This window comes from Nothobranchius furzeri, chromosome 14, assembly GCF_043380555.1.
Source record: "Nothobranchius furzeri strain GRZ-AD chromosome 14, NfurGRZ-RIMD1, whole genome shotgun sequence".
NCBI classification, from domain to species: domain Eukaryota; kingdom Metazoa; phylum Chordata; class Actinopteri; order Cyprinodontiformes; family Nothobranchiidae; genus Nothobranchius; species Nothobranchius furzeri.
Window position 1 is genome coordinate 23,250,297 of NC_091754.1, and position 12,067 is coordinate 23,262,363.

Genomic DNA, 12,067 nt, shown 5'->3' on the forward strand with positions numbered 1-12,067 from the left:
TGGACTTCACTCGAGACTTGACTGGAAAGACTTGTGACTTACTTGTGACTTGCAAAGCAATGACTTGGTCACACCTCTGGTTTATTCTACCCTAGAAATCTAGAGAGACAGTAGCTGCATGATGTTACTGCGACCGAGTGACAAAACAAAGATGGTGACGGCTCTTTATTTATTTAATTTAATTTATTAACTAATATTTCGAGAGGATTAACCACTTGAGATGAACCATCTCGTTCATCTTTGAAACAGCTTTGGCATTAACTTTTCACAAGTTAGACTTCGGTACTCAAGTGCTTTATTTTGAAAAAGGATGTTAGTGTCTTCTTAGATGGTGTATGGCGGATTGTCCTGTTGAGTAACATCCATAGTGGTGAGTATGTCGCATTGTTCGCTGTCCAATAGCATGTGGAGGCAGTTGAAAGTCAACTGTGCATTCTGTCCCAATGACTGAGCTCTGGCTATGGGTCATGGCCAGACTATATACAGGATTGCTTGCCAGGCTAGGGTTCTTCTGCATCGGTTTTGATGTAAACTACACTTTATTTAAAAAAGCACTTTAAGGTAACTGAACTGAGCTTGACCTGCTTGCAACAACAAAAAGAACAATTGCTGGTTGTACAAATAAAACTGTTAATAAAACAATAACCACCCTTAGAATTATCGTCATCTCTGTCTAGCTACTGTTGCCATTTCTTGGTATGACCATAAAGACACTTTGATTTCTGGAGATCACATTCCGTGTTTTACGACATAAATTTTGGAAATTTTAGCATAGCCACTTGTCGATGAAGCACATCCAACTACAAGACACCTCTCATACACAAAGGAGCATTCCTTCACCTGCTGAAAAGGTTGATCTCTGCTCCAGATGTTTTGCTCCCAGCTGTTGCCACTCTGCCACAGCGTTGTTTTCCCATACAGTAAAGGCCAAAAGCTAAGATGACTTATGAGACCTCTCAGTGGTGCAGCTACAGCGCTCCTGCAGCTAGCAGGTCTCTGCTCTGGTCTGTGTGTGGTGGAGGGGCCAAGCTGTTTTTCAGACAGAAACATCTGGGATTTCCTCTCCTAAAGCTGCAGTTAGACTGTTTTCCTTCTTTCCCTGCTTGTAAATCAACACTGAGCGACGCGTGAGCCTTGGAAAAACATGAAGTGTGCACGTGATAAAAACATTACACTTCATTTAGAAAATTTAGCATTTAGTAATATTGTCAAATCTATCTCTTGACTCGTCTGTGGAAATCAACCTGCATTCTTCTGGAGCTATTAGGTTTCCTGCAGCTGTCGCTTTAGAAAAGCACATCTACTGCAGATTTTCTTCTGCTTGGCAGAAGTTCCTCATCTCATCTATCAAGCTTTTTTTTTCCTTCTCTAGAAGACAATAAGCAGATAGCGCAAAATCTCACTTGTAATCTCACTTGTAAAGTTTTTTTCCTTCCCTCTTTTTTCTGGATCAGGAAAATGGGTTCTAATGGGAGAGAACGAGAGGGATGAGTCACGTGCATTTCTAGCATCTGAAGTAAACCCAAAACGAAGCTTAGAGGAAATTTCATCACAGGATATGCGATGGCACGGTGACAGAAACATCTTCAATTGCACTCTTCTGGAGGCGTAGAAACATTCATATGAGGTTACATATTCATTTAATTTGCTGATTAATTCCTCTCAAGTGTTGCGTTTGGCTGCGGCCCAGGAGTCGCAAGCTGTCTGGCGCGTCTCCTCGTCTGAGGACCGTTTCTCATTGGTGCACCGGGGTACCCCAGATGCTTTTGTCTTACGGTTGTTTAGCAGCTGCGGTAAAGGGCCGAGGACAAAGATGTGTCTGTGGAGGGTTGAATACACTCGGTGGGCACACGGTCAGCAGCTCAATCCTATGGGCCCCCACGGCTGAAAAGCAGACTAATGCATTCTGCTTTCGCTCATGACAGAGGATCTTACAGGGAAAATATGTGGGGCCCCCCTTTTATTTCCCCTCACATCACTTAAGTAATTTTACATATGAGCTGCAGTCACATTAAGGTCCTGAAAAATGTTCAGAAGTAGTTTTTTTTTATTTATTTAAAAACACATTCACAGATTTTTTTTCACAAATAGCCTCAATATATTTGGCAAACCTTAAATTTAATAGAAATGATTAAACACAAATTCAAGACAAATCTGAAGACCTGGGGCCTCATTTATCAAGTTTGCTTACGCACAAAACGGGGTCGGAAAACTGCGTAAGCCAAACTTTGGGATTTATAAAAGAAAAAGTTGCGCACATTTTTCCACTAAGTTAAGTTGACTAAGGACTTAGCTTACGCACATTTTGGACATGGAAAGCACCTGCTGTGCTGCTGCTGAGAAGGATAAAATTATGATTTCCTGCAGCATTATCACTTGTACCGCTTTGTGCGCAATAACTGGTTAACGCGAGTGAGTCAGGGAATCGAATCTCGATCAAACAGTTTTTTTAATATTTGCCGCAGATCTCTCTGAAGAACTCACAGCATTGACGGCTTCAGCAACGCTGTGCCACTCCGTGGATTTTCTCTTATTTGTTTTGCAAAAGCCCTTCCTCTCATTTCTCCACCTCACCCACAAGTACCTCAATTTCTGCTTTGGTGAAATAGTGCTTCCTTGATCTGTGACCGCGATTGAAATGCTGCAACAAGCCAGCTTATGTATATGCATGAGATCCACAAGGCACTTGGCATTGACAATGTATGGCAGAAAGTGGGCGTGGTGAGGGCGGGATGTTATTAAAAGCAGCCGAGAACCTTTCTAGTTGGTCTCTGATTTATAAAGCGGAGATTGCGTGAAACTGTGCGTACTCCATGTTTTATAGGTCACACACCTACTTGGTAAGTTTTTTTTTTTTTTTTTGGGCTGAGCTTGAGTACGGTTTTAGTAAGGATTCTAGTCAATGCTTTATAAATGGGACCCCAGATCTGGACATGGTGTGTGTATGTCTCACATGACCTAACCCCAACCCCAAAGCTAAGCCTAACCTCCTAACCTGTCTAAATTAAATAATTGAAAAAAATACTTTTTGTGCACACGTAGCTAGGAATCTTACAAAATTAGGATTTTCTTTTATCTTTTTATGGTTTGGCCCGTCATCAACACAAAAGGGAAAAAATAAATAAACAAAAATAAAACATTTTTAGTACAACCAAAATTGAGATTTGCAAGCTCTCCGTTGTCAGTATTTGCTTGTGGACACGATTATCTGGGTTTTGAGTTTCGCAACGTCACTGTCCAAAATGTTGACATCACATGTGCAACCTGTGTCTACACTCACTAGCTTTTTCTAAAAAGCTCAATTACTGCTCTACGTAGAAGACCACAGGCCAATATGAACGTCAAAGCAGAAATCTGGAGTTTTGCGCGCCATCTAGAGGTAGAAGAAAGTATTGCACCTTTAAGCCCCTCTCCCTACTTTGATTATGGCTGGAAGTAACACCTCAGATTTGTGAACATGCAACGGAGCAGCAGAGCTAAATAATATTTTACAATTTTCCCCATTTACATTTTATATATATATATATATATATATATATATATATATATATATATCTCCTTTGCACATGACATCACCCCCTTCACCATGATGGACGGCAAAAGACCATTTACACTTGTAGAAACCCAGTGAAGGTAGTCAAAACAAACCAGTTTGTAGTCTTTTATCGCTTTTATTTAGTTGATTTGACCGTAAAATGGTTTTAGCTTGCTGCATGTTTGGCTGCACTAAGAGATGAGGACGTAAACTCAACTCGTTTTTTCTTTTTAATAATTGATGGAGATTGAGGACGGAGATGAACTGCAGCAATCAATCAATCAAGCGGACTAGCAGGCCTCAGATTTGCAGCGAACATGTTTTTACCGGGTAAGATTAACGTTAATTTCACGAGGAAGACAGGGACAGGGATAAATGTGATGTGTTTATACAAGTTATTGATAATCCTGATGGATGGGTGATTCACCACGGAGGGTGCGCTACGTCCACTGTAGTGTAAAGCGAGACAATTATTAACAATATTAAAGCTCCGATGTATGATTACGTGTGTTAAAATTACGTTTTTTATTTATTTATATGAGCGTCGGCGTTCAGAGATCTTCTCATTCTGGTGTGAGAGCAGCAGCTGAACCCGGTAACACCACCAGCAACAGAAGCTGGTAGGGATCAGGACTTTTTAAAAATCAGCTTTTGTGTGAAGTGAAACGCTGTTCATAACAAAGTTATGAATCCAGAGGGGTGAATTTAGGCAAAGTCAGCAACATGTTTACATCGGTGAACAGCTGCAGAGAGAGTGTAAGCTAGCGTTGGTAAGCTAGTTAACATACCGCTCTCTATGAGCCCCGCTAGATGCACTACTTCTTCTGATAACTGAACTGGGCATGAACTAGTTGAAGGAATGCTGGAGTTTTGTTTTTGTTTTGATCGCAAAAACTATTTCAGGCTCTACTTTTCCCTTTGTTTAGCAATTGTGTCGCTCACTGTTTACATGCTTTAGCCGTCCACCATGGTGGACCCACTTGATTAGGTGACGTCGGTGCAAAGGGTCAATAGCTGTGATTGGCAACCTTACGCAATTAAAGTCGTTCGGCAAAAACACCGAAGATTTGAGGAACTACTGCCACCTACAGGCTTGGCATGCCTATGAATGTCCTTCATAATGCATTGAATTTTGGAGGTGTTGGGTTCCCACTTTTTTCTTCAAGATGAGCGGTGAAGGAAATTGAATTTTACAAAAACCAGGCTGTGTGTGTATATAGTCTCAATCTTCCAGCTGGAGGGAAAAGGGTGAATAGTTAAAAGTGGAATCGGTTTCATTTGTCTTTGCTTTGATTAAATAAGCCTTTTTTTCTTTTTTCTTTTGCATTAGACCTAATTCTTGTTCATTAACATGTTTGTGAGCCAGGTTTTATTAAAGCAAAATTAATCAAGCTTTGACTAATGACTTTGTTGTGTTTGCAAATTAGCCAAGAAAACTTATCATCCAGTGTTCGTGACCTAATCAGTTTTAAACAGAGGAAGTTTATAAAGCGTTTTGATTAAATAAAGAGACTGTGGAGTGGCACAGATAGCAAAAGCTAACTGCTTTGGTTCTGGATGCCTGTTGGATTAGTGAGTAAATGTTCATCAGCTGCAGCGTAACCCATTATTTCCCACAGACCTTCTGGAACAAACATGTGACTGGAAACAAAACACTGATGCAGACTGCTACGCCACTCTGCAACCAATTCTTTTTTGCCCTGCATGATAAAAAAAAACAAAGATTTGAAACTGATGTAAAACCAGTATTTGTAAATCTGCAGATAAAGGCCAAATTTTACCAAACACCATAAGAGAATGTAAACCTCGATCAGCATGCAGAGAAACTCAAATATGTCATTAACAAGGATGGACTCGTGCAAACTTTTAATGAAAGATGGGCGAGGCTCAAGCAAGCATCTGCACCAAGGAAATTCTATTTCTATTATTTCATGTCACAACACTCAAAAGCTCTTTGTTATCGGAGGAGTTATTAGCTCTGCAAATTAACATGACTGCTCTGGCAAACCCGCAGGGGCTCAGTGAATATGAGGAACCCAAAGAAAGAGAGGAAGGGGGTAATAAAGCTGAGCAGGAGGAGGAGAGGATGAACAAAATCTCGATAGAATTTTTTAAAAATGGGGAAGGGGAGTCTTTTTAGAGGCCGCACAGTTGCACAAAGTACTGTACGGGCCTCGTCTGTTGCACAATCGCCAAAGATGCTCAGTCAAACGTGATGCCAAATGGAAAACAGCCCAGAACTCATGTAACTATGACAGCAACTACCTCATTATGGGTGGAATTCGCTGTAATTAACGATGGCAAAAATGGGAAACGATTTAAGCATTAATGATGGCGACGCAAAAATTAGAAATAATCTGAGTGGGTTAGCAGTGTAACGGAATTGTACAGCAGATACATATCATTAGAATGAACTCCGAAGGGAAATTCAAAGAAAGCATTAACAAAAACAGGCTTTGATTTATGTGAAGAGCAAAGAAGCTCCCTTTTGCTCACAGCGCCCATTTAACACCACCACAATGACTCATCTCACAGCCTGGTGTTTTTCACTGCATATCTTAGTAACAGCAGCATGTGCTTGTGACCTCCGATTTGCCTCTGAGCAGAAAGAGTTGACTAAAAAGTGAGTGGGAAGGGGGGCTGGGGAGAAGTTATCCGACTCTGATATTTTTCTGTCCTCGACTGACAAGCTGCTGTATCCGAGAGTGCTAAAACACCACCGCTGGGCCTGTTTCAGCGTTCACAGGTCCTTCCTCCTCTCAGGATGCAGGATGTGGGGGTCACAGCAAATAAAGTTCACCACAGTGGTCTGCCACTGGTGTGATGTTCTACAGACAGCCCCGTTCAGATGGGGTAGGAATGGGCATCATTAAAGAAACACCAAGATACAACCCAAGTGTTTACGTGGCTAAACACTTAGGGACTTTAAAGCAACACTAAAGAATTTTTAACACTTTAAGCTATTGCTTTCAAAATGGTTTTGGTGGTTTTTGAGCTAGAAACTTGAGCTACTTCACATTGGACAGCACTGTAGCCCTCTGTTGACCAGAAAATACACGAGAGCAAGTCACCCCCAAATCAACTTTATTTTGTGCTGATAAACTACATAAATGTCTGATTGTGCTGTAGACACATATATAGTCAATAATTTGGCACTTTAGTGCATCTTAAATATTCTGCCTAAAACTGTCATTGTGCCGCCTTCAGGTAAAAACTCTGCACTACATTTGAATTTAAATCTGCCATCGCTATTGGCTAAGAGGTACACTATGATGTGAGCTGGTACATTATGATGTCACAATGTTGTGAGCCTGTGTGAGTGAGTGCATTTGTTAGCATCTCCGCCATCTCAGCCTGTTAGGCAACGACATTTGTTGCATTTTTCAAACAGGAAGTGGGAGGGGAGTAAGACTCTGGTAGGGGGTGACTTGCTCCTAAACAGTTTATTAGTTTGAGTAGGAGCCTTGATATAAAGGAAATAAATTAGCTAATTCACTTTTTTTTAACGGGGCAGGCTTTGAAACAAGCTTGCGCACCTTGAGAGTAAACATCACGGCTCGAAAGTTCATTTACATCCATCTGTGTCACATCACGTGATCAGGAAGCAGATAATCCATGAATTAGGAGATTGTTTTGAGCCGCCATTATGCCTAAAGCAGGGCGCTAACCGGAAAAGCTTCTGCAGCTCACACTTCCAACAACTGATTGTGAAAGAATGGAAAAAGCTAGAAACACGCCGATTCTTACGGTTGTAAGGAGTAAGTCTACTCAGTCTTTTGGAAGTTTTTACGACAGTTGCAATTCCTTTTTTTTTTCTTTTTTTTTTTTTTGCAATTCCACTTTCAACCAGTAGGAGGGAGAAGCAGGAAACTTGAGTTGCTTTAAAAGTGCAAAAGTTAACCAGTTAGATTTTAAATGGCTCTTTGGGAATCAGAATAGCTGATTACATATGTTTGAGACATTATTTTGTTTTATAACTAAAAAAATAAATACAAATAAATAAAATTGAGTACTTCTGATTCAGCCCTGGGACCTGATGGCCATCACTAAACATTCACATTTAATAATTTAGTTAATACTTGTAATATATTATAATATGGCTCTAAAATCTAAAATTAACTTCTCCTGTTCATTTAATTTTTTATGTTAGTTGTTTTTTATGGCAAAAACTTCTAGCCAACTTTCTTTAGAGTCTGCCGGTGTTATACTAATAAAAGGAGCTGTTGTGGGAAGACATCAGCAACAGGGCAGTGTCAAAGGTCAAGGGTTTAAATGTTTCCACATGTGCCTGCCTCGTAATCAGCTGTTCAGAAAATCAGCCAAAGTTGTTGGACTACTCTGGTGAAGAAAAGACGTCCTGAATGAAGTTAGAGTTATAAATAATCACGCTTCAAAAACAGTGACGTAACTTTTGGGCCTGGCTTGTATCGAGTGTTGATGACCTGCTCCACATCAGCACCAAGGTGAATTTAGAGCGCGCTGACAGGAGGTTCATGAGTTTCCATAAAAGAAAAAAAAAAGTGAAAAGATTTGTGATGAAGATCTGGCTCAAAGGAAGAACACTCGGGCCAACGTTTACTCCGTTGGATGAACTAAATCTCCTGTTTTAACACAAAACTTGACTATTTAAAAGGCATTCAAACAGAAAAAACGGATATATAACGAGATTTAAGGTGATTTTTCTAAACAGATTTTCAATCGTTGGCAACAAATAACAAAAATTCATAAAACCCCTCAAGTATGTCTTGTTTATGGAAAAAATGAGGTAAGAAGGGAAATAAAACACTTTCCAAAATAGCATCTTCAGCTGAGCACTACAGGACTGTTAGAATTAAGAGGATCTGAAAGCCGTTTTCTCTAACTTGGCGTAAACAGACAGAATTAGCTCCTCACCCAGCTCACAGTTTCTGTTATTTGGGTTATTTATGGAAGAGAATCCTTCAAATAAACCTGCAGGTTAGATCGAAGTAGCTCTAGAAATCCTCATTTGCCACGACTCAACACACAACCATGCTTCGTGACATCCTGTTTATGTTGGGTCAGACTGGATCGTGCACTTGTCCATGTTCTTTTAGAGCAACTTTCCAAATGAATCGCTCCAACAGGCTTTTTCTTTTTCTTTAAATCAGAGGGACTTAGAGAATATCTGAATATAAAATGGGAGCTTTAGCCGACGGACAATGCACAAAGGTTGATTGCTATGCAGAGTAATATCCTCTGTGAGACAGTGAATGAGGGTCTGTGGGGAATTAGTTCACAGGGCATCTGCTATGAAACTCACAATTCAGTGAACTTCTCTCTCTCTGCATGAAGAGCCACTGAAGTCACACAAAGGAACAGCTCCAAATTAGGAGCACAAAGGCGCTTCTGTGGGAGCTTCAGAGTGAATTAATGAGCATTGATACACTTTCTCACAGCGTTCTTGCAGAGCCTCGGCTGCACTGTGGCAATCAGAGGAAAGAAAACAGCATTCTGGTTTAAGGAGAGCTCAAAATATAAACATTTTATTTTACAGGTTTTGTAATGCAAAATAAGAGTTTTAGTGTGCTGATTGACTGCTTTTGAAGTTTTTCCTTCCTTGAATGTCCTGCACCCAGATGGTAAACATTTGGAAGTCATTTAAAGATGAGACAGCCTCAGCTCTGCACTTCAAAATGCTTTTACAAGCGGACACAGCATGCAGCCTTCAGCCAGGAGCAAACCTGCCTTCTAATCATTCTTCACCAGAACTGTTTATTAGGGAACTGTAACCTTCCGCGTGACCAATCCCTTCTGATCAATGGGTGCTGATTATAAAGGGCGTAGCCAAGTTGGCGATAAGTTTCCCGAAAGATGTGTGTTTTCCTGACCCTTCCTTGGGGGTGGGTTAGTGAAGGCAGCAGCAAGCTGACCTGGACTTAACACCTCCGAAGAGTCTTCAGGAGGAATCCCCATAATCTCCCTAATCGCTCTCCTCCGGTTGCAGCAGAAGGCTGTTCTGACTCAAACCGGGTCAGGTAAACAGTCAGCTTCTGGGGGAATACACAGAGTTCACCCCGGTCAAACCCAAAAAGGCGCACCCTGAAACTCAAGTTGTCTGGGCGGCGTCCGCTCGGTCATCATCACCAGAAAACAAAGAAAAAAATAATAACGGGACTCTGGCTTGCTTCAATAGTTTTAGCAGAATGAGATGGGTTTGTTGGCGGACTTACCCATCGTGGAGGTTTCTCACCGCGCACGGATCAGAGAGACGAGCAGAAAGTTGAGCTCCAAACTACTCACGGACCGGGACGCACACTGACTGGACTGAGCGCTGCTCCGACTCACTGCGTCCCTACGGCGGCAGCGTGGTGACGTCACAACGGAGGCAGGCCCCTCCTCACTCAGCTCTTCATCAACAACTTATCAGTGTCTACGAGTCTGGTCTGGCCGGTCATCTGTATCTAACTCACATATTAGTTTCACATTATAAGTAGAATTAATTAACTTTTGCTTGATATTCAGATTACTTTCGAGATCTTCAAGCACCCATGAGTGCAGATTAGCTACATAGAAGCACAATGTCCAGATGGAGATGCTGTCTGAAGTTCATCAGAGCCTTAATGCAGGTAACAAAAACTCCAGAGTCCCAACAAACATGAACAGATCACAAGTTAACTTAATCAGATTTAAATACAACAGCGGCGAAGGGGGAGAAAGGGGACAAGGTGTGCTGATTGTCGATTACTGACAGGTGAGACAGGGACAGTGGACAGATGCTGACACATGCAGCTGGGACGTATTTAAAGCAGAAACACAAGGGGATGAGAGCCTGAAAACTAAAGGAAACGATAATAAAATAAAGGATAACTGACGGGCTGGAAAATAAATAAATGTGAAAATAAATAGAAATGCTGGGGGAGTAGGAGCTGGAAGAACAAAACTTAAACTGCAGGGGAAAAACAAAAGAGCAGTCAGGACATGGCAGATGCACTGTAAATTCACATTCAATAAGACCACTGGAACAGCACGAAATAATAAAAAAAAACAATAAGAAAACATCACAAGACCAGTTACAACGACCCTGGCAACACTTTTGATAATGTCTGAAAATTCAGATTTTAAGAAAAGAAGAAGAAACAATATTTTCTTTAGAGATTAATCACGAGGCGCTTCACAAGAACATGTTTTAATTTATTAAATAAAAAGAATAAATAATAGATTTTAAAAAATGATCTTAAAAATATCGTAAAAATTTGAAACATTCATTAATTGTGATTACAAATATGTGAAAGGGAGAGAAAATGGATAAGAAAGAGGTCATCAGTGGATCCTGGGAAATGTGGAATTGGTAGAAAGAGCTGAATGAAGAGAAGGTGGTGATGAAGGTCACACCAAAGCCTGAACAGGTGAGTTTTCAGCTGATTTTAAAGGAGACCACTGAGTCCACTGATCTCAGGCTCAAGGGGAGAGAGTTCCAGAGTCTGGGGGCCGCAGCAGCAAAGGATCTGTCACCTTTGGTTTCCTGGCACTGGTTTCCATCATTGGTGTCGAGACTACACTGTGGGTCGCCAAGATTTACACGGGGTCTTGATTAGCCTAGAAATCTATACAGACCAAACCAGAAGGTAACACATTTAGCTTTGCATGTTGGTCTAGCCACGCTCAATTTGAACGTCAGCAGGCCCAGACAGTCTAGTGTATTGCCAATCACTGCGCTCTATCACTTTGGTGGGCCAATCACAGCGCTCCATTGCTTTGGTGGGCCAATCACAGTGCTGCATCGATGTGGTTGGCCAATCATAGCGCTCAATCAATGTGGTGAGCCAATCACAGCACTCTATGGGTGTGGTGGACAAATCACAGCGCTCTGTCAGTGTGGTGGACAAATCACAGCGCTCTGTCGGTGTGGTGGGCCAATCACAGCACTCTATCGGTGTGGTGGGCCAATCACAGCACTCGGTCGGTGTGGTGGGCCAATCACAGCACTCGGTCGGTGTGGTGGGCCAATCACAGCACTCTTTCAGGGTGGTGGGCCAAGCACAGCACTCCATCGGTGTGGTGGGCCACTCATCATTTTTGGTGGGTAAATCAATGCACTTTATTGGTTTAGTGGGCAAGATGATGTTGTGACTGAGCAAAAACAAAGATGGCTCACTTGAAACAGCTTTGGCATCAACTTTGGACTATTTAGATTTGGGCTTTGAGTGAAGAGCAGATACTTCAGTCCTTAAGTCTTAAGTTTCATGACGCAACATCAACATAACAAACCCTAGAGTGAATGAACAAACATCTTGTCTTGTGATTCATGTTAAGATCTTTTTACTTTTTGTATGCACCTATTTGTCTCTTTCTTACGCTATTTTCTGTTTGCAACTATAATAAACAAAGAAAAAGTTAAAATGAGTTCAATGGAAATTCTCTAACTTTACAACTTCTGAAGTTAAAACAGACAAAGTATGACACAAATATGTTTGCACCTGTTTTCATGACATATTCAGAAACTCTACATTAAATTAGTTGAAACAATGTGGTCTATCATTGTCCTTTCTTTAATTAATGTGTTTTTGGTGG

At 41.2% G+C, this 12,067-nt stretch overlaps 1 protein-coding gene across 2 annotated transcripts in view; it reads right to left on the reverse strand.

Annotated features, from left to right (window-relative positions):
- Positions 1 to 9,862, reverse strand: part of gpm6bb (glycoprotein M6Bb) — a 32,030-nt gene extending 22,168 nt beyond the window's left edge. For both annotated transcript variants that reach the window (XM_015966368.3, XM_054746868.2), the window contains exon 1: positions 9,727 to 9,862. In XM_015966368.3, coding sequence (XP_015821854.1) covers positions 9,727 to 9,730 — 4 coding nt within the window. In that variant the 5' untranslated portion in view covers positions 9,731 to 9,862. The remainder of the gene's footprint in view (positions 1 to 9,726) is intronic.
- Positions 9,863 to 12,067: the final 2,205 nt, after the last annotated feature.